At 35.8% G+C, this 22938-nt stretch overlaps 4 protein-coding genes across 4 annotated transcripts in view; 2 read left to right on the top strand and 2 right to left on the bottom strand.

The window, feature by feature from the left end:
• The first annotated feature begins 314 nt into the window (after positions 1-314).
• LOC114531726 (TBC1 domain family member 17-like) lies at positions 315-6588 on the top strand. Its single transcript, XM_028553344.1, has 16 exons — positions 315-421; positions 516-617; positions 1121-1235; positions 1690-1924; positions 2183-2297; positions 2436-2642; positions 2790-2918; positions 3102-3205; positions 3764-3858; positions 4001-4120; positions 4523-4623; positions 4703-4802; positions 5060-5157; positions 5392-5508; positions 5612-5771; positions 6201-6588. Exons 1-16 carry the CDS (start codon positions 362-364, stop codon positions 6473-6475), a joined length of 2133 nt encoding a protein of 710 aa, XP_028409145.1. The 5' UTR covers positions 315-361; the 3' UTR covers positions 6476-6588.
• Positions 6589-6675: 87 nt separating this feature from the next.
• LOC114531727 (WASH complex subunit 3-like) lies at positions 6676-10592 on the bottom strand. The gene is made up of 8 exons (XM_028553345.1): positions 10457-10592; positions 10240-10338; positions 9493-9558; positions 8672-8797; positions 8193-8241; positions 7708-7763; positions 7570-7634; positions 6676-7320 (listed from the first exon to the last, which is right to left on the bottom strand). Exons 1-8 carry the CDS (start codon positions 10505-10507, stop codon positions 7215-7217), a joined length of 618 nt encoding a protein of 205 aa, XP_028409146.1. The 5' UTR covers positions 10508-10592; the 3' UTR covers positions 6676-7214.
• Positions 10593-10693: 101 nt separating this feature from the next.
• LOC114531750 (protein LTO1 homolog) lies at positions 10694-12475 on the top strand. The gene is made up of 4 exons (XM_028553372.1): positions 10694-10791; positions 11000-11105; positions 11586-11756; positions 12108-12475. Exons 1-4 carry the CDS (start codon positions 10739-10741, stop codon positions 12177-12179), a joined length of 402 nt encoding a protein of 133 aa, XP_028409173.1. The 5' UTR covers positions 10694-10738; the 3' UTR covers positions 12180-12475.
• A 74-nt stretch (positions 12476-12549) lies between these two features.
• The window catches only part of LOC114531751 (F-actin-monooxygenase MICAL2-like), a 40332-nt gene continuing 29943 nt past the window's right edge, over positions 12550-22938 (bottom strand). Inside the window, 4 exon segments of the mRNA XM_028553373.1 lie at positions 12550-12938; positions 13251-13297; positions 13469-13577; positions 14389-14462. Coding sequence (XP_028409174.1) covers positions 12919-12938; positions 13251-13297; positions 13469-13577; positions 14389-14462 — 250 coding nt within the window. The 3' untranslated portion in view covers positions 12550-12918.

Consider the following 22938-nt stretch of genomic DNA (forward strand, 5'->3'; position numbering starts at 1 on the left):
GGCTAGCCTGCACACTATATACAGGAATATAGGGATATATGGACTTAGATTTGGGTCTTTTAGACTTAGGGCAACCCTAAGTCTAAACCTTGCAACAAAATTTGCCTTTAATTTAGTTATTATTTTCAAAATTTAGCAAAACATTTTGGAACATAAAAAGAGTAGAAGAAAAGCACTTTGGTAGCTAGGAGGTTTAAAAAACAGTTTTTAAAAAGACGCAATATTATATTATCTAAAAGTGCATAATGACGTAATGTTGAGTCAGCAATCTTAAGTCTAGGCCCAATCCTTCACTTTGAAACGTTCCACGGTCATTAGCAAAAAACAACAAACAGAAATTGTCCCGCAAGATAATAGACTGATGGCTGAGTCGTCGGAATGCGAAGATATTGAAAATTCACCAAAAATCGCCACTACCAAGGTCTAGAAATTTATTAGGTTATAATTTTGAATCATTACCATTGTTTGGAAGAGAAAATTCATCTTGTGATGTTGTATTTCTGTATATCACTCAGGTTGTGTATGAACAAGCTGACGTTTTTGTACATACATCAACTTCAGTAGCAAGTAATTATTCAGCGAATATAATACGTGGACAAATTTCTATTATAGTAAAGGTAGGTATCCTTCTTGTGCTAGTATAGTGGGTTATAGGTATCCATAGTTCACTTAGAAATTTATGCACCTGTTGTGTTCTTAAAAAGCGTTTGATGATCAAATAATTCCCAGTATAATTTGGATATTAATTGCTTGCGTTCGGAATTTCTTGGTAGAGATCAAATATCATGAAATGTACACCATATAATACATAAACTGAAGACCAGTTGAAAGGCTAAAAATAAGTCATATTTTTGGATGCATGTTCAATGATAAAACCATTGTCTCAATTTAATAATATGCCCCTGCCTTTAAAGTTCCTCCATTTTTCCATTTAGAAATTGTCTTTAATATCTTACATAATTTTCAGTTGTAATTCAAAAACAAATTTAGCAGTAGATAATCAATTGTGTAAACATAGTATTAGATCAACAAGTTGACAAGATTAGGCATAAAAACCTTCAATGACAAAATTCAGCAGCTGGATTTGAAGACATATGTATTGACTATTGTGTTCAAATAGGATGACTCAAGTTTTGTGAATTGGATCCCAGCATCAACGGAAGCCTTTTGTGAAGAGTATGATATAAACAATGATGCTGAGTGGAGCATTGTATCACATAGCACCAAACCAGAGGGTATATGGTTATAAGTGTAATGCTATACTTATTTAGAAAACTATCATTATTGTTTTCAATTTCATTATCACCATCATCCCCTTGATTTCATGTTTTCCATGACATGGTATCCAACATAGATGGCATTATAATCTTTAAAATTATCCCACCAGCCTGTGACCATTGATCACCTTTATCATCATTATTATGATATCTGGTATCCCCAAATTTATAGTGATAGTATAGAAATACCTTTTTTCATTACCATGATCATCAATACTACAGCACCATCATTGTTACATACTAAACATAATCATGATCATCAATTATTCATTACATTTATCATAACTTTTATCTTCACCATGATTATTACCATTAAACTGATTTTCCTTCACATAACGGCTATTCTGCTATCCTTAATTAATATAATCACCAATCAGCATGAATCACAATCAAGTATGTATCGATTTTCTAGACCAAACCCAGCAACTAGCTGACACAAAATCTAAGACTCAAGATATTGTGGACAAATACACATTGTCCTTTGAGACAAATAAGCTTAATTCAATCCGTCGATCGGACTCAAAATTCCACTGGCATTATCTGGTGTTTATCTTGAAGGATGGAAGAACACTTCCAGCTTTACATTTCCATAGTGGTGGCACAAGGGAGTTCATTCAACATTTAAATAGATATATATGGTTGGCAAAGTAAGAACAAAAATATTTATAACATAAATATTTATAGGTTACAGCCAAAGGAAAAAGTATAATTAATATTTAGAACAGATATAAAATTAATTCCTTTGTCTCTGAGCACTCTGCCAGAAGGGTTTCAACACAAGAAAAACTCTCTAGTCTGTTCTTAGTCGTGAGAATGTTTTTCCAGTAAAAACCATGTTCAGAACTGATTGAAAAAGGTAAACTTAGGTACCCTTATGAAGTCATAAACGAATACCTGTTTTGTAGGTCTCCAAACAACCCAAAATTGTTTATTGTTTGTAATGAACATGATCATGCTTTACGGAAATCTTTGAACCATCTTCAGTTGTTTGGAACTTCAGATAGCACAGACATTCTTTCTGTAAGTTTTAAAACTGTTGCAATTTTTAAGATATACTATCTAAAAAGATTTATCTTTCCAAACAAACATATGAATATTATCATAATCACCATGTAATTAATTTATTCGTTTCTTAGCAAAAACATGATTCTTTTTTAGCGAGTCATAGGCAATGCCTATGTTGAAGGTTTAGGGGCATTCTCCAAAGTGACCAAACTTGTCCGAGATGCATGGTCAAATGCCCCCGAGGCTTCCCCAAAACCAGAGAAAAAGGAAGAACACCCACCTACTACCACCAATGAACAAAATTATGACAGTCTTCAATCCCTAGAAAATGGATTTGAAAATCTGTTACCTGACATTCAGGTGGGACTGATATGCCCATTAGGCACTGATTTACATTAGGGAACCAATCCGAACCGTTGCTGTAGAACAATTAATGATTGCATTTAAACATTTGTTTAAAAACAACAGAACTTTGTTTTGGAGTAATTTCTTTTAATTTTTTTGCAGCCAGACCTTGGCCTTGCACCTGATATTGTACCTGGTGAGGCTATTAGTATGAATGAGTGGATGAGTTTTATCAATAGCGAAGGAAAGGTTGAGAACAGCCAGAGACTAAAAAAACTTATACATAGAGGGGTAGGTGAATACTATCTATTACCAGGAAGGTAATTAAATGACGAATTATGCAATCAATTGGTTTATCCTTCCTTGAGATATGGATTTTTACTCTGATGCTAATAATGATTGTTGCTTTCACTTGTGAAGACCGGCTGACACAGAATGATCTAAACCATGAATAATAACAATTTTGCTCTCCAGGGCATAGAACATAACCTTCGTAAAGAATTGTGGAAATTCTTGTTGGGATTTTACGATTATGATCAGTCCTATAAAGAACGCATACAGACAAGAAAGCGAAAATGGTATAGAGACAATGAACATTGATTTGGCTTTGGAAAAAAAAGCTATTCTTGATACTCTTATTACTTTTTGCCAGTGTGCCTTACGTGGCTCTGTGTGCAATTGGCGGCAAAAGTTGCCTGGTATAACAACTTAGGCTCAGGGATGCCGGAACAGGGGGGGGGGGCAGCAGCAGCAACTGCCCCCCTTGCCTTTTACCAGCAGGGGCAAGGGGAGCAAAAATGCCCTTTCATTTTAAAAGATTAATTACATTCTATATCCGAAGTAGCCGTGCCACAAACGAGCATCAAGAATAACACAATCGTCTAGGCACATAAATTATCTTGGAAAGAGAAATCACGACGATACGAAGTTCAACTGACGATGTTTTGCAAACATTCTTTATTAATGCGCCGCTACAGGAGTGCCCTTTCACCAAAACTTTCCCCCTTGCCCTCACATCGTTCCGGCGTCCCAGTTAGGCTATTTACTATTTGAACTTTGAACCAAAGAAAAGCCTCATTTTTCGGTAGTGTGGGAGACAAGATACCATTAAGATTACACACAAATTTTTCTTCAAGGAATGAGTACGTTACAATGAAACAACAATGGCAAACTATTACTCCTCAACAAGAAAAGAATTTCTCGGTGTTACGAGAGCGAAAGCATCTTGTTGGTATGTAGGCAAAGAAAAACCTTACTGCATGTGCAGTACTCAATTTCAAAGATCAAATTAGTGAAATTACCTGATTTGCGGGTAATCCACATTCCAACACACTCTGGCTAAACCCTGATGTACCTATTCTTAACATTAACAGATAAAGATGTGATCAGAACAGATCGTAAACATCCTTTCTATTGCGATGAGCCAACAAACACTAACCCTAAGAAGCTATATGATATTCTTATGACCTACTGTATGTATAATTTTGACTTAGGTAAGTGTTAAGTGTAAATTTTCTAACTCTTGGGTCTTTAGTTCAAAATGTAACAACATTGGTAAGTGATGAAGATAACCCCCAGTGGCGTAACTGGGGGCTGTCAGTACGGCAGGGTGTCAAGTGACGCCCCCCCCCCGAAACTTTAGGGGTACCGGATATATAAATACCATCATTCAGCCTATTTCTAGTGGAGCAAAGGGGGGCCTCAAATGGCTGGTTGACGGAGGGCCCCCAGCGGTTGCGTTACGCCACTGAATTGACCCCTATATGCCTGGATTCTCTTTTTGGAGGACAGGACGAGGTGATTTCCCCAGTAACCCATGGAGTTAATATAACTTGATGGAGCTGTCAAGTATATACGTAGTGATAAATCAATCAATGTTTTTGTTCATATAAAAGGTTATGTTCAAGGAATGAGTGATCTGCTGTCTCCAATTTTGTTTGTGATGGACGACGAGGCAGATGCGTTTTGGTGTTTTGTTGGTTTCATGGAAATGGTGGTAGGTGGTACTAGTAGTTATTGGTTGTATGAGGAAACTACATTATGCAATTGTTTGAGAAAATTCACTTTCAATACAGGCAGACAACTTCGAGATGAATCAAGCAGCTATACATAAACAACTGGATAATCTGAAAACACTTCTGCAATATGTTTTCCCAAGACTCTATCACCACTTCGGTATGCATATAGGATTGAAAATTTCATAGTTTTTTTGGATGAGTTGAGATTAATATTTGCACATTTTAAACCTTACCTATCACTATTAGAAACCATTCAGTGATATTACAACCTTCCGTGGTCTTGTAATGCTGTAACGCGGATTATCCAAATGTTACCTTCTACTTGATGACTGTGATTTTTTTTGAAGGATTTATGCCATGAATTGATCCATATACAATGGTGAGAAACGTGTGTGAAATTTATTTGCTTTTTAGAAAAAAACGAATCAGCGAATCTGTATTTTTGCTTTCGTTGGCTCTTAATCCTATTTAAAAGAGAATTTGTTTTTGATGATGTGATGAGACTGTGGGAGGTGAGTAGAGACCTGTTCTTAAAACAATTCAATCTTCATATATTTATATTTAAAACCATAACGACAATGTACATCAAGACTATTGATTGCCAAAAATACAGAATTACCACAATTCATACTTTATATATGACTTCTCAAGCAATGTAATTAAGACTTTAATAAGTAAAATTTGAGCTGGAACAGGGTTTCAGACACGGCTCTCGGGTCAAAAATATAAATTCAATTTTATTTCAGATGCTATGGACGCAAGATCTTTCTCCGAATTTCCATCTATTTCTTTGTCTGGCTATTTTGAAAATGCAAAAAGACGTGATTATCGAACGTCAGCATGGGTTCAATGAAATTCTGAAGGTAAAACTCAACTGCTTTACGCTTCTGCATGTTTAAATTACTATGATGGAAAACGTTTTGGTTCCAAATCGTTCCCCCGACTAACGGATGTTACGTCATTTAGCACATCAACGAATTATCAATGAAAATCAACCTTGAAAAGTTGCTCATTGAAGCAGAGAAACTATGCGTACAGTTGAAAGACGTTCGACATCTTCCGGATGAAGTGAAGGAGATATTGACGGGCAAGCCTGTGGAAAAGAACGAGAAACGTCATTTCCCAGGTATGGTTGCCATGGTGACGATGAGGTGGTGACACCACTGAGTGACAATAGTGATTGTTGTGGTGAATACTGTGGCGATGTGAATGGTCAGGCGACAGTGTTCTGGTGATATTGGTGATGGTCAGGGGATAAATAGTTGTTACTATGGTAGTTGATAATAATGTATGGTTAGGGCCAGGAGTAGGTTGGGAATTATGTTGGTGATAATGGTAATGCCGTGGGCTACTTCACATAGATGTTGTAGACTTGTAGTATTATTAAAGGAGGCCATTATAATAGTTGGTAACGAAACATTAAACATTCGTGTGTTTTAGTAAACTGAACTGTATTTGAACCTATGATTTGAACAAACCTTAATTAACTCGCTCCATGAATTCCCCACATAACAGTGATTCCTAAAAAATGCCAGCTACAATCGATTTCTTTTAGGAAAACCTGTGTTGATTAATAACTCGACTGAACAAACAGATAGCGGAGGCCCATCACATTCGGGAAACTACAGCGACGATGAAATCGAGGTTTTGAACGAACACACTGCTGATACAAACAATGAGACAAGTACAAATCAGGAAACGGCTCAGCCTCAGGCCTCGACTCCAAAGACAAATTCTGAAGCAAATTCTGAAATGTTTGTTAGTGTAGTACAAACGCAGGCTGATGAAGAACTAGTTGTCTTATCCACAAACGATAAAGCCGTTTTTTAGTTTATAAAATTTGGGTGAAAATTGTATATAACAATTAAGATAATCGTACTGTGTAGTTGACAGTAATCAACAATGCATGGGTTAAATAAAGATTTGGGCTAATCATATTTTTACCATCAGCCTCTAGAGTTTTCTTTGACAAATAAATTTGTTAACTATAAGAAAGATTAACATTAGTTTAGTAATTAGTACTTACAAAACAACATACTGATAGCAAGGCAGTCCATATGGTGGATATCGCAGGCAAATTCTGTTAATCATTCGGATACAGAGACATGAAAATGTAATTTTACATGTTTCTAGTCTTCATCATCATGAAAAATTTTATAATACACATTTTGAGCAGAGATGGTGGTCAATCTGCAGTCATTAGCTTTAGGGATATAATGTTGAGCTTGCATGTGGTGGCAAATACCCAGTATGGTTCTGTAGGTAGGGTGCAGGCTAGCTGCCATGCATACTGTTTGTTCAAAAAATTGTGAAAATAAAATGATGCTATACATAGAAAGACCGACCCTTTTGTAAGGTTTTAAATTCATTCAGGAGTAGTAGTCCATTGTGAACTTATTTCCCCGAATTTAAATTGATTCTAATATTTGCACCCACCTGGTCTAAGCTAGGGGTGTGTGTGCTCATAGGGTAACTACCATCTGCTGCTCTTTAATTAATCTCCTATTGGATCTTGCATATGTCATATTGGAATTTGAAATTTTGGTGTAAATGTCTCAATTCAGTTTTTTTAATCATCATCGTCACTGAAGGATGAAGCACTTGAAATTTCATCATCATCGTCATCACTATCTTTAGAAACCTGGCCACCACCCGGAGCTGGGGCATCAGGGGTCCTTAAAGGATAAATAGAAACAGATCTATCTACAACTTTTTGAGACTTATTCTTAAAAAAACTCCCCAATTGCAAAACATTTTCGTTGAATATTCAATTTCCTCAAACAAGGAAAGGCAATAATTTAATTTATACACTCTTCTCTCTTTTGATTCCAGCATTAAATGAATGAGATTCACTAATCATCTACCCATTTCTAATATAAATATGTATATTTACGTTGTTATGTAGGGTTAAATATAGTACTTACTCAAGTAAATCTGGATCTAATCCATCAGCTATGACCTTTGGCCGGAGTGCTGCTAATGGTACACCCTAAAGATGGTTGATTGTTAGGTTATAACTGCTACAGGTTATGTGGATTGCTATGTAAAAATATAATGCCTACCACTTTTAACATTTGAAAATATTTTGCATATCGTGGATCTTTCGCGACGGTCATGACTAAAAAGCAGAACAATCATTTTAGCGCTAATGGATTGGGTATTGTAGTTTCTGCTTTCAAACCATATTTGAACACAAATCAAATGATGTCAGAAGTAAAACCCAAAACATGTGAATAATGCGACTTCGGCTCTCCTGCAGAAAATGACATTTCTCATTTTATCACTGCACATTCTACTTTTATCACTGCACAAACTGGTTATCACTGCACAAACTGGTTATCACTGCACAAACTGGTTATCACTGCACAAATTGGTTATCACTGGCACTGCACACTAAAATTAGGTATGGCAAGCTCATTGTGAGTGCTTGCATGTAATTAAATGAACTTTTCAACAACCAGGTAAAACCTGCGTGTTTTTAGTGGTGTAAATATGTAGAATATAAAGCATGGAGCTGCCTGTCATTGCAAATTTAGTTTTTAAATACCTGGTTGAGCAGGTTCCTCTTCAATGGGAGGTGGTGCTTCTTCATTATTCTGATAAATATATGTATAAGGAACCCTTTACCAGCTGATAGTTTTGGTACATATATAATTAAAGTAATTCTGAAAAATGATAGCATAATACAAATTTTATGCTGCGTATTTCAAATCAAGATCGATTCATCTTCAGCAGAATGGTTTATGTTTACAAGAGGTGCTTTATAGTTATGCAAATCTTGTAAATGTAAACCACTCTGCTGAAGATGAATCGATCTTGATTTGAAATACACAGCATAAAATTTGTATTATGCTATCAGATTTCGAAATTACTATAATTCTATATATATATATATATATATATATATATATATTAATATATATATTAATATATATATATATATATATATATATATAAAGGATTTAACAATATCAACACTGTTCATATTTTAAAACCATTATTCGAACTATAACAAATTGTACATACAGTTGCAACATTAGCTTCTTCACCATTTGTTGATGGTGTTGTTGTAGCAGGAGTTTCACTCGCAGTTGGTCCAGCAGATGGGGATTCTGAAACTGTAACATTTTCCAAACCAGGAATTGATGCGAGCTGTTAAAGATTGTTTGAAGATTTGTCTGTTTTTGCATTTTCCTTTATGTAGGGAGGGGGAGGGGGGGGTGGGTGATTGTAAAAACAATGAAGAATGTTAGCTTCAGAATCATTGCAAAATAACCTGTTTAATTAAGTATTTTATTTTGCCTTACAGAATGCCAGAAAAATTTATTTGTAATTGCAATAGTTGTGTACAGGTCTCTCATTTGTGAACAACCAGACGAAATTGTATCAATGTTTTAGTTTCAAAACATCTTAAAATACCATTATACAAAGTTTGGAACATGGTCCGGGGTATCAAAAGGTCTTTTATTTTCATATTTTTTGTCTGCACTATGAAGAAACTGATCATGATTTATAATCACCCGGTTTGAAATTTGATGTTTTTTGTGAAAAATAAATCCTCTGTGAATCATGAATCAATAGACCTTTCCCCTTTTAGCTTTCAAGTGCGCATAAGTGATGCATGATGGTAGTTGATTATCAGGCAACTTTGAGTTGCGATATCGCTTGCTTAGAAGTGATTTTGTTTGTAAGAAAACCTTGCCGATTCTTTTTGCTTCTTTGTTAAACTAAACATTGGCGAAATCACAACTCAAATTGATCTTGATAATCAACTACAGTCACACATTGCGCTTGAAAGCTAAAATGGGAAAGGTCTATAGTTTGATGGAACAGAATAAAGAATATACCTTTGCCTCTAAAATGCTCATTGTGACATCAACTCTTTGAAGTCTGTTTGAAAGATCAGATAATTTCTAAACAGAAAATTTACTGATTTAAATGTACAATTAACCGTCAAATTGGTATAGTTCAGGGGTCAATATATTTAACTTATAAAGGTCAGTACTGTGTACTGTAGTTGTGATGCTTTGATCATTGGGTTGATTTTTCTCAGTCACACACATTACATTGCTGCTTTTTTAGGCTTCACATTTTGTGTGTGACAAAATAGAATAGCGATGTCACATGTGTGACCAGAGAATCACCCATTGAAGGATGTTTCTATATTTGTGTAGGACCTTTTCTAAGCTGACAATGTTTGCATTGACCAGTATGCTAATGGCAAACAAACATTGCAACTTTAGATCTTAGGCATAGCCTAGTGTGATATGTGCATAATATGTGTGAACCAGGGATTAATCTAACTCTGCAACAAACACAGTGTCAACTATTAATCTCGTTCCCCAAGCCTGCAATTTCCTCTGACAGGAAACAAAGGCTCTGGGATCATTGGTATCAGAAATGATTCTGATTGGTCCTTCACTACCTTGGACTGTTGTAATAAAATACAAAGCCAGTACAAACTGGAAGCCAGGATTTCTGGATTCCCATGTGGATTATCCCAGAGGATTATTACCCTGATGCTGATTCCTGACATTCACAGTCCTGTCAGTCTACATAATAGATTTAAAAGACGTAATTCTTATAGTTCTTACCTCTTCACATACACAGGAAAATCTGTTTAAAAAGTTGACAGTATGTGATATAAAGTGGTTCAGAAATGCAATTGTTCTTTTTTGCTGTATCGAACCAACCTATTTTAAAAAGGTATTAGAATTTCTTATTTCTATACTAGTACGGTAAGCTGCCTCTGCCTGTATATCTGTGTATACATTTTCAATTTCTATTTGTGAAATGCCACAACAATCCTACCTTCGTCAGGTCAATTGCTGGGCCCATTATGGGCAATCCGTCGCTGTCCATTTTGAAGCTACAAGTTGTTTGTGGCCGAAAAAAAGTGGAAAAATAGACCAAACTAGACTTTTGCACAACAAGGCTCCATTTTGGTTTTTACTTTCGGTCACAAATATCCACAATAAACCTAATGTTACCCCCATATTTATACCTAATTATCCAACAAGTATAAAGACTAAAGAGCACTGAGTTATATAAAAGGCAATATAAAAGGCAGTGGTAAAAGCTGGTGTTAATGGTATGAGTTCTTTTCAAGACGATTTATTTGACTCTGTTGTTTTCCTTGAAGAGAAGTAAGAGAAATGTAATTACGCAGATATATTTTAATACTGTTATTAGTGTAATAACTGTATCTGTGTGAGGTTAAATATTGCTGTCTTTGGTGAAATGCTGAATAATTTATTTAGAAGCCTTATGAACAGCAGGGGGGTTGTAAACTGTATGGTCAACAACCTCATTATAAACTATATTGAATCTCTTCTATGTGATTAAAATTCTTAGTTGTCAAAAGCAAGGTTTTAATGATGGGTTCATTGAAGGGGAGGTGAAAGGTTGGAAGCAAGGTTATGAAACTGGCTTGTTACAGGGAAAGCAAGTTGGAAATGAGGTAATAAGATGGTAATAAGAAGGGGTACCCCAGGGTCAGGTGCATGCTGTGGGGCTTCTGATTTTGCACCAGATATATTGTCAATCTATTGTGAAACAATTTATTTTTCCACAAATACTGGTGCACAATCATATTATTTTTCTGCCAAAATATTCAAAGAATGATTGCATGCCTTGTCAGAGATCTCTGATTGGCCAATTCTATCACTAACTATCCATAGTTAAAGTTAACTGATTTTTCGTGCATAAAAAATTTGCCAGGAGAAACAAAAATGAGGTATTTTTATATCCAGTTGATAACTTGATTATCTAATTGTGAAATTGGACATAAAACAAACAATATAATTCTTTTCCAACTTGATTTTTATTGAAATTTGTTACGGAAAACACAATATTTTTTTCCTTCTCGTTGGTGAAACCTGCTAATAATGGCATGGTATTTTTAGCGAAAACAAACCTCACCTAAAATTTAAAAATGTAGATTGGATTTTACAAAGGATTTGTGCAAACCTGGCTAGCATTGTACAAAAATGAAGGAAGCAAAGTCCAAGTAAAGTTGGAAGGCCTTTTTAAGCTCCTTGATCAAGATTGGAGTGATACAGCAAGAGATTTAATACCTGAATTAGAACATGTAAGAGCAAAATTTAAGCAGGTACATTATAAATTTTTTATTTGAAGGAAGAGTCTTATGTCAGGCTTCACCCCTTTCGCATTTTACCTTCATAATAGTGAGTTAACAAAAGATGGGGGTTCCATTAAGTTACCAGCAGCTAACTAAGGTCTGGCTTATATAATATGTCACATTTTCGTCAGGTCGATGAGCAGTAGATGAGCTGATAAACCTCATTAAGCTTCATTGCCATCTCATTATCTATTGTATGAATTGCATTGAGGTGATCAAAATGCAACATATACACCTAGGCCTTATAATGTGTCGCAATGTTGTGCAGTACTGCCTTTGCCTTTCTCTTTTTCATTTAATTTTCAATTTTTTTTGTTTTAGATTTGTTCCATGTTAAACCTCAATATTAAACATACTACAAAGGATGTTGACAAGAAGCAACTGTCATTTTAATCCAAGTAATGGTGCTAAATATTCGCTTCAAAGGAAAACTATGGAACATTTAGGCCATTCACAGTGGGCCATACTTTTTGAATATTCCTCCTGACTTTATCCCTGCACATTTTTTAATCTTTTGGTCTTGAAAAAATTACAATAAAGGACAAGAAACAACATATGCAAACTTATAGGTTGGAAATCTTAACCTGTTTTAACATGGAAAGGTCAGGAAATGCATGATCTATTATTAGAAGAGTATAGCTTTTTGCCATATTCAATCGCATTGTAGTGGAATATATTTCTTGAACAAAAAATTATTTATTACTATAATAACTATTAAAATATTGTCAATAATTTTTACTAAATTGCAATTGCTAAATGAATTATCTACTTTAAAACAATTCAGCATTTGACTTCGGTTTGTAAGAGATCTTCTCTTGGTATCATGTCCAACAATTTTGTGGCATTCTAATTTAAAAATTTGAACAAATTCCTTTCAATACCATTATGCCTATCTATTAAATCTATTCAGGTCATGTGACCATCACATGGTCTATAACTGGACATCACATGTCATTTAGACATGACAGGAATGTCATTAGATCAATACCTTAGCTGTTTACAGGCTAATCATACATTTGTGATCATAATGTAATGAGATGATTTTCATGTGAATACCATGTGTGGTGTTAACCTCTTTCTAGGGCATAGTTCTTTCATGGTCATCCACTTCTATCTTGTCATAGAATCAATCTTATGAAGGTAGAACAAATCCTAAACAATAACACAAGAGCCCAGTCAACCCAGTTTAAAACAAGTTTAATTCATTGAAGCATAAATGTTGAATTAGTGGGATGGAGTATGTGTCACTATCTCTCTAACTTGCCAGCAAAATAGTGGGGAAAATGACTAATTTGTACCTAAGATCTCCATTAAATGAAACTTACTCAGAGCCTTTGGTCAACAAATTCTGAGGGGAAATATTTGGGTATAGGGGGTTGCTTTGTTGACAAGCAAGATGTTCACACACCCCTGTTTACACATTAAACTTTGTTTAAACCACCACAGGCCTGGCCTGGAAGTTACCTTTGGAAGCCATCATCATCTCAAATTGCTCATCTTCCTCTTGTTCTCTGGATAGAAATAAATTGACTATTATAGATTGTGTGGTGGAGATTATAGCCCAGGCTCTCGTAGAGGATGAACAAACTGGGCTGCCTTTCCCGTCGATGACCCGCCTTGCCCCTCGCCTTTTTGGCGACATTGCAAACGAACTGGATAAAAACTGAAAAACACTAATATACCGTTGCCTGTCATTGTCCAAAAGTTCCACCAACTTGTTTCTTTGTTCGACAATATCCACGAGTTCTCGCGTCAGTTGCTCAATTTTAACTTGATCTTCGTCTGTGCTGACTGAAATTTAAGAGAAAATTTTAGCGTTATTTCTGCAGGATAACTACAGCAAATAATATATTAACTCGAAAACCGTTTCTACAATAAACATCTCGTAAACACAAGATATTTAGTCTTTGAGAAGACAACATAATTTTGTAAAGCCAAGCGGTTTTTCGACCAACTAAGCCATTGAGATGACAAGAAACATGAGAAAGTGAAAATAAGTTTACGAGAGCTTTCTAAGGTGAACTCTCAGCAGGGCCTTTTTTAACCCAAGTGAAACTCACTTTGAGACTTGAGCATAAATATTAGCGAAATAACCATGTTTAGAAGAAAGTAACTATCTTCTCTCATTAAACCTCACTACACTGAGATAGATTCTGATTAAGTATTCCCCAGAAGGTTGGAGATCAAGTCAGAGGTCTGGAGACTCAAAAAACAACATTTTCTGGGGGAGGTCCCCTAGACTCGCCCACAAACTGCTGCTTCTTACAATAGCAATTTCTAGTTAGGAACAATTAGTTTATGCCCCCCTCGGCCTCGAGATGCGATTTCTTAAAAAAGCCCTTTAGATTTTCAAACTTCATGTCCAGTACTTCAAGAAGCCAGAGCTTAGGTGGCTGTCAGGGCCCCATGAGGTATGTTTCCGATTTTTCAATTTTCTTTAGAGCATATCCCGCAACATGAGGTATGTCTCCGATCCCCCAGATTCAATTTTCTTTCACAGAACACAAGTTTGACTTTCTTTATTAACTGAATCCACTTGTCGAAGAATTCCTGGTACTACAACTAGGTCTCCTACCCAGATCACACTAAATTCAACACTCACCATCTTTCATCATGAGGTCTCTGATCTGCTGTTCAAGATGCTGTTGTTGATCCTCGAGCTCAATGGAATTCGACCTTAAAGTGGTAAAGAAATAATTGGAATCACGATTCGATAAGATTTTAGTAGAGTTATTTTAGGGCATTAGGTAATGGACAACATGCCGATTGGACAAATAAGAAGATAAGGAGGTTGTAGACGCGCAAGAATGAAGGAAGCAAAGGTGAGATAATGTGGAGTCTTTGGGCACCTATTAAGAAGAGATAAGCCTGTCAGAAACATGGAATGAAACAGTCAGATAAAATTATCTTTTGATGAATATTCCTGTCGAAAAGCATTAGAAGTGTTGGAAAGTTTGGGCCTGAAGTCTGTTAGATGAAAACTGTTTAACTAAACCTTTAGATAACGCAAAAACTATGACTGTGATACAAAATTTACCAACAATTTCCTCAAAATGCCTCATCAGAATTTTCCCTTATATTAATCGGACATGCAGAAATACATTATCCAAAAAACAACAGGCTATACATATTTAAAAAGGGTTAGCACAGGTCAATGAGAATTATGGAAGACTTATCATCTAGTATTTAGCCTAGAAGGTTAGAGCTCGACGAGTCATCGATCACCCTTTGACGGCTGTCTACAATTCTGAGAGAGGTATAATCGAATTTAGAGTAAATATTCAGAATAAGGGAGCATTCACTTATGACACAACACACACATTCGCTTCAAAATATCCTTAATTAAACGCGTGAGACTGCATTTTTTATTATTTTTCATTAACTCTTATCCATGTTTGACGCAAGGTCCTCGAACATCATTCTCTTTAGGACGTAACTAATATCCTGTAATATTCCTACGATACGAAAGTAAACACAAGCCATCTGCTTTGAAGATTACATAAAAAGTATAAACATAATTAAAAGCCACCTGCGCACCGTTTCCCGAGCATTCTAGGGAACATTCATTTTACAAATATGGATTAAATCAAAAATATGAATGAGCCTTCATTTTTTTGCGTACCTAAAACGCATTTAGATTGGATTTTTGGTGCAAAGTTGGCAGAGTTGCAAAAAAGCATCGGGTACGCGGGTGCCACCCGGAGGAAGGTTTGCTTTGAATGAGGTTTGTGAGGAAGGTTCAAAGTTGCACAATCTAATTGATCACATGCATGTACCAAACAACCAAATATATCTTTATGCTGGTTGCTACTTGACTTAGTGTCGTAACGTCATTTTGAGGAAGGTTTTCAAAACTTGAAATCCTACCGGAGGATGGTTGAACTCTTTTTGCAACTCTGCAAGTTGGTGCCAATGTTAGCCATATTGACGTCATACAATTCTTTCTTTGACCGAAATGATTTCTTGACAAGCTCTCAACTATTAAAATACAGTCTTCATTGGTGATGAAATGAGTTTTGGTTTAAAGAAAGTCTGCATCGTGTATTTTTTCTCATTCTTTAACACCCCTACAACAACCATCATCAATATAACATCATTACCACCATTATTGCTTTCAGTATCACAATAATCGTCACCGTCATCAATGCTAACATTTCCCCCATATTTTAATAATTACATCGTTTTCACCATCATCAATATTATTGTCATCGTAATAATACAGAACAATCGCTATCATGATTATCACCATAAATATCAGTATTACTATCATCAACAATACTAATATAATCATCACCACCATAATTAGTATACTATCACCACAGTAATTACTTCTACCATTATCATCACGATCATATTACTACCACCAATATCACCATTAAAGTAATCACCTCTAAATCTTCCCAAACTATGCAATATATATTCTACAAAACTGACCATAAATATAGCTACATACACAATGTTCTGAAAAATTTCTGCAGTTTTTTATAAAAATATTAAGGCTCTGTTTATACACATGCATGCAGTGCAATTTTTCACGCAACTTGCAATACTTTTGAGAGATGTAAATTTGAAAACTACGAAACTTATAATACTCCATGGAGTAATAAACTTTTGTGTTTATTATACTCCTTTCGTTCACTTACATTTTGAAGACAGCTCACTAAAATACATCCCATAAAAGTAGAAATGTACCGTGTAACCGGCCTTCGGATAATTTTCAAATTCGCTGAAATGTATACAAAAACAATAGTTTGAAAATGAGGGGATAATATAATCTAATGTAAGTTGGAGAGTTCACTGGCAATTACAGAGAATTCGGGATGTATCTCCTGCATGAGTAAGAAAATTTATAAGGTTTATAGATATCTGCGTGTGTTTATAGTCATGCATTTTCCTCCATGTTGTCAACCAGTTTTTCCTTGCCCTTTCCACTTTTCATAATCGGTCGTTTTATCTTTATAATAGAGAGACTTATTTCTTCTCTACGGGAGCTACTTTGTTCATTTACGCCCAGAACCTTTGTTGTTTCAGTTTCATCGTTGATGTGATCCTCACTGATAACATCGCCATTATTATCGACTACATCAACAATGCTACTGGGTTGACCATTGTCTTCGTTCCCAGAGAACGGTCGATATCGGAAACTTGATTTTCGCTTTCCCTTGCACCAGCACAGGCAACAAAACGTGATCCAAAAAAGAGCATTGCCCAAGGCGACTGCAGCAACGATACCAATTACAACCCCAACATTTGTTTCATGCTTCTTCAAGCAGCTTGCTTTGCATGTATGTGTGTCTTTGCAACACTGCTGGCCAAAACGACATTGATACGAATCAGCGCAGGCAAGAATCTCTTGAACTAGTCCAACAGCAAGAAATAGAACCAATTTGAAGCATCCTTTTGAACCGCCTCTATGAGCCATATATTCAAAATAATTCCACACAGCTGATTGAGGTATTCTCCTTACAAATATATCGAATATATCAAATATACTCTTTTTCGCTAAGGATTGGAACAAATGTAATCGAAAATGTTCTACTCTATCGCTAACGGCGACTGAGTTAAGAGATTTCAGTCCAATATTAATTCCTGCCGTCCGAGGTCATTTGCAAGGCTAAAAATTTGCGATGTTCCTTCAAATGAGTTTAAAAAAACTATCAAGTTATGACATACTGTCCTTACCAGACATGAGCAAATAGCTTCCGTTATTTTGTTTGTATTTTGTAACCAACTTGTCCTATAGTATCAATATTTTCATTTAGTCACACTCACGAAAGGGATGTTTCATGCATAATAAAACCATGAACGATCCAATTCATCACATATATTACCTTCGACGCAATGCAACAAAACAATTCCGCGTGCCCTTATGTTTCACAGTTGCTGTAAATTATAATAAGCAGCAATTTGCCAGAAATATTACTGAACTGCCAATCAAAGAGAACTCGCTGTAAAACAGTGGAGAGCCCAGAACATATACATGCATTTATTCTTTCACAAAATATCTTATACCGTGATAATATTCTCCCAGATAGCATCTAACCTTTTAGCCAAGTCACACAAGAAAATAAGTCGCACTTAAAAGCAATCTGCTCTATTCCCATTAGATGTCACCGCTTATAAGCAAATAACTTAATAAGCAAGCGTGGGTGTGCTAATCAGACTCATAACGCAGCTGATAGCTGCAATGAATTTGTGAGGCTCAGCTCGACTGCGAAAAACTTATTACTATGAACTGTGGCTTATTAATCGCTGACCCATCATATCTGCATGATCAGGCTAAACCTGCTATGAACGTACTAAAACATATCTACAGGGGGGAAACGATTGCCAAGGCGAAATCCCACCATTTCCCAAAGGGAATTGACTAACCCCTCACTCGTAAATAATCACTGAGGTGAAATGTGCTTGGTTAATCTTTGAGGTTAAATGTGCTTGGTTAATCTTTGAGGTAATGGTTAATGGTTAATCACTGAGGTTAAATGTGCTTGGTTAATCACTGAGGTTAAATGTGCTTGGTTAATCACTGAGGTTAAATGTGCTTGGTTAATCACTGAGGTTAAATGTGCTTGGTTAATCTTTGAGGTGAAATGTGCTCGGTTAATCTTTGAGGTAAAATGTGGTTGGTTAATCTTTGAGGTAAAATGTGCTTGGTTAATGGTTAATCACTGAGGTTAAATGTGCTTGGTTAATCACTGAGGTTAAATGTGCTTGGTTAATCTTTGAGGTGAAATGTGCTTGGTTAATGGTTAATCACTGAGGTTAAATGTGCTTGGTTAATCTTTGAGGTAAAATGTGCTTGGTTAATGGTTAATCACTGAGGTTAAATGTGCTTGATTAATCTTTGAGGTGAAATGTGCTTGGTTAATGGTTAATCACTGTGGTGAAATGTGCTTGGTTAATCACTCAAGTAAAATATGCTTGGTTAATCTTTGAAGTGAAATGTACTTGGTTGATCTTCCAGGTGAAATGTTGTTGTTCTAGCAATAATGAAACGATCGTAGACAGTTTCCTCGATAGTCTATTGTGTGATCGTAATAAGAAATTTTAGGCCTGCTTAAATAGCCTGGGTGGCCCTGCTAACCCGGTTGAGTCAACTTCCATATAGGAGTGTTTCTGAAGAAGGGGAGGTCCCCTTGAAGAATTTTTAAAGGTTGCGCCCTCTGCAATATTCAAGACAATAATTTCTTGAGCGCCTTTTGAACAACTAGTTAGTGGAATGGCATAGATTATATGTTAATTTTTGATTTAAAGTTCTATACTCTGATTCAATCGCGAATGCAATATCCGCATGCATTTTACTTTTCTTATTTATGGCTGGAAGCTGACGGTAACATCGATTTTAAGGGATGCTGGATTTCATGACGTCATCAACGCTCCCGGAACCCGGTGATAACTCAAGACTGTTATCTTATGGAAACTTGTATTGTAACAATTTATGAATTCCACAATTTTCCGTGGTCGATGAAAGGTTTACCTAAATTTTATCTAGCTTGTGTTTACAATACAGCATCATCCTTATTTGTAATATTCTATCATTCCAAAATACCGGTAATGCAATATCTCATGCAGTTTTAATAATGAAAAGGCCCAACATTTGCATAACAAAAGAAGGAAATGGCAGGGAAATTGCATACTGAAAACATTATTTATTTGCCTTCACATGTGGAATTAAACCAAGAGCAAGCCCTTCACTTATTGCCGGTTTAATCGACAGTATTAAAGCTTAAAAATATGTACACTTTATATTTTTTACGTCGACGTCAGCTATTTTAAAAATATTGTCTGAAACGGCACAGCAGGCTAATTGGTGCATCACAACACATATTTGTAATTTGTACTGCGTCACAAATCATCAACGGGGTTCTAAAGCCTTTAAAAGCATCGATATATTAAAACATATACAAACTTAATACTATAATACTTTTAAATTCTAAGACATTAGCAATTGCTTCACCATTTAACGCATTATATTCAAGACTAATTGGGTAAAAAAATTCCTCAATATGAGAACATATAATTTTCTAGGTAAAATAGCGAATACATGTTCACAATACCATCACGGATATTTATTCTACTTTATTCGACGAATGCAACATAATTATGACTACACTGAAACTCCGCGTTTAGTATATATAACGTTTGGGAGATATTTGAATATATTGTAGATTTGTAGGTGAATCACAATATGAGTACTTACAAAAGCCATAAAAAACAGCAAAGACAGTTTCTTTACAATGATTTTCCACTGACTGGTTTTTGTTCGTTTTAAGCGGCAAATTCTGGGTTGGTTTTTGTATATTCAGAGACAAAGTAAAAGAGGATTAAGAAAATAAAGAAATGTGTTTAAAGTTATTTTCGGACAGAATCCGTCGACTATACATTTTCAAGACACAACAATCTTAAAAAAAAATTAATGTGGACACATGCGACATATCACATCACACGTGCATGACATATTATCGTATACAAAATGACATCAATTTTAGTCGAAACACTGCACAGTGTATACACGAGCACTATCATTTTATGTCAACAAATGTCGACGTACATCAAAATGACTTAACTTTAGATATATCAAATTACAGCAATGGAAATTGCTACACTTCATATAGGCATACGAATACCTAAAGTATATATATATATATACCTACATTCCCTTTCAAGGTTAAATTACATGCATAGTTAGGCCACAAATGACAATCTTTTGTACAAGACAAGGTAAATAATGAAAAAAAGCACCTTGAGAAAAAAGCAGTGAAAGTTATATGACCAGTCTGAAATCTGAATCCAATGTCGATTGTCGTATAGTTAGTAAAACTATAGTCTATACAGAATTTATAAAAAATGTTGTTTACTTAGACTAATATTGGCCACTAAACAGAGTACGACACAGTTGGATCAAGACTGCAAATTCAAGATTAAGGATTGTCGGTGTACGGTGGAGGGGGGTTGCTGACTGGGTTAACCATTACATGACCTTGTTGTGACGGCTTGTAACCTTGTTGAGGGAGGTTATAACCTTGTTGTTGAGGAGAGGTATATATCTGTTGTGGTGGGGTATAACCTTGTTGAACTGGGTTGTTTTCGTGAGGATTCGTACCGTGCATTTGGGTACTCGATGTCGATGAATTCACCACAACAGTCGTTGGGGCATTGTTAAACCGGGTGAACGTAATGCCGCCATATCGTCGTCTCCGACAGCAGTAACAAACCGCCACCCAGAATACGATTTTGAACACAATGACAAATACGACAATTATAATTATAATTGCACCACTCAGTCCATCATCTGAACATTCAGAACGACAAATATCGTCACTGCAACATGTTTCACCGTTCGAGCACTCTGAATCAGAATCGCTATAACAGGAAAACACTACCTTCGAACAGAAGACCACGGCAATTAGGATAAAAAAACGCCACGATATCATCTTTCAATCGCTATACAAAGCCACTCTCGTTATTATGCCTCACTTTGAAGCTCTGATGAACGATCGAAGAGTCGTTTTGGGCTAGAATATGGCCTCAACTCTAGAAATATTTAAAGCGTTTTGTAATAACAACAGCCCACGTAGTGCATACATTCATGCGTGTAGATGGCATTCATATTACATGACGCATACTAAAACTAATTTGCATTGCCAATGTGTTTTTTCCAGCTTTATATATTCGCCTGTTACGTATTCTGTCATGAGACATTATTTGTAATCGTGGGCTCATTGTTAAAAATAAGGTTATATATGCTGATGATCAGCGGTTATATAAACTGAACAGCGTGAAATGAGATTGAATAAAGATCTTTATAGGTACTGAGTGTGAGTTACTGGCCAATGTACAAGTATAGAGAAAAGCTCATGTAGGAAGGAAGTTTTTAAATTAATCGAGCAGGTAGGCGAAATAGGAGTAGGAAATGTTAATAAAAGGACAATTTTTAATTCCAATGGGCTGAAGACAGAATCAGGGACGCCGAAAGATCGATAATTGGGGGGGGGGGGCATGGGGGGCATATATTCATATATTCAAGTTCACAGACCGTAAAAACGATCCATTTCAAAAGAAACCAATAATGCAGAACTCGAATTTTATCCAAATATTATCGATGTTGCAGCCCAAAATTATCGATGTTGCAGCGTGTCTGCATAGAATAAAGAACTCAAGCTCTCTTAGCAAAACATTAGAAAAAAACACCCACTCTAATCGTGGCATCACGACACACAAGTGTCAGTCAATAAGGCCCGCTTTTCATTCGGGAGTAACAGTCGTGAACGAGTCTTTATATAACTGCCATTACCACAAACTTTATCTCGCTGACGTACTGCACTCGTTATTGCATGATTAATCTGATCTACTCATCGCATTTGATTGGTGTAGGTTCCTCCAAATTTGGAAGTAGTAGCCGTTTAGTAGTACTCAAGTAGTCGATGTAAAATAGTGTAGATCTATCTGGATCTTTCCTCCGGATGTGTGCTTCTGTTATCTTTAATTAAATGACTTTTCGAAGACTTTTAAATACTTCCAAAGTAAGCTTATATGTGCAATTGTAAGAGCCATTTTGGTCAAAATTCCTGCGACAATCCAAAATTTTCGATCCATATCTGCCAGAGAGGATAGTTGAAATCGACCCGCAGGCAAATGACGTTTAATCAACAACACACTTTAAAATTAACTCACAGAATTTGTGGAAGTGGAAGCCAAATCCATATGGAAAATAAGGGGCCATGCCTGGGTGGACATATGCATGTAATCTTGAGAAAGCACAAGAATGAATATAATACAATAAACTCAGGAAGGATTGGAAATTATTAAGGCTAAACGAGACATGTGCATATTTGTTTTCCTAGATCAAAATTTCCTGCAAAAGATTTGCACTAAAATATCATACTGACATATCACTTATATAATCGTTTGCTAATTTCAGCCCAGCAAACAGGGCTAGTCTGGTCCGCGTAATCGACCCTAAGATTGTTAATAGATTGTTGTTCGTTTACATTTTGAACTAGTATACACTTTAAAATACGATGTGCTGTCAGAATATCTAACGTTATTTAGGTTCACTGTACGCTTCTATATATAGCTAATATTCTAAACGTGAAATTTGGGAAATTTCAGAGGGCCAACATATTATGACGACAAATTTGGTTAGACAAAT

This window comes from Dendronephthya gigantea, unplaced genomic scaffold (assembly GCF_004324835.1).
Source record: "Dendronephthya gigantea isolate DGI-Jeju-01 unplaced genomic scaffold, DenGig_1.0 000074F, whole genome shotgun sequence".
NCBI lineage: Eukaryota > Metazoa > Cnidaria > Anthozoa > Malacalcyonacea > Nephtheidae > Dendronephthya > Dendronephthya gigantea.

Excerpts from the sequence above, each read along its gene's own strand:
- LOC114531726 (XM_028553344.1), top strand. The coding sequence starts at position 362 with ATGGCTGAGTCGTCGGAATGCGAAGATATTGAAAATTCACCAAAAATC. Across the intron at positions 618-1,120 it reads AAATTTCTATTATAGTAAAG|GATGACTCAAGTTTTGTGAA; the intron begins GTAGGTATCCTT and ends GTGTTCAAATAG. Across the intron at positions 3,859-4,000 it reads AGAGCGAAAGCATCTTGTTG|ATAAAGATGTGATCAGAACA; the intron begins GTATGTAGGCAA and ends TAACATTAACAG.
- LOC114531727 (XM_028553345.1), bottom strand. The coding sequence starts at position 10,507 with ATGGACAGCGACGGATTGCCCATAATGGGCCCAGCAATTGACCTGACG. Across the intron at positions 8,242-8,671 it reads AAGAAGCTAATGTTGCAACT|AATAATGAAGAAGCACCACC; the intron begins GTATGTACAATT and ends TATATTTATCAG. Across the intron at positions 7,635-7,707 it reads ATTTTCAAATGTTAAAAGTG|GGTGTACCATTAGCAGCACT; the intron begins GTAGGCATTATA and ends AACCATCTTTAG.
- LOC114531750 (XM_028553372.1), top strand. The coding sequence starts at position 10,739 with ATGAGTTCTTTTCAAGACGATTTATTTGACTCTGTTGTTTTCCTTGAA. Across the intron at positions 11,106-11,585 it reads GAAAGCAAGTTGGAAATGAG|ATTGGATTTTACAAAGGATT; the intron begins GTAATAAGATGG and ends TTAAAAATGTAG. Across the intron at positions 11,757-12,107 it reads TAAGAGCAAAATTTAAGCAG|ATTTGTTCCATGTTAAACCT; the intron begins GTACATTATAAA and ends TTTTTGTTTTAG.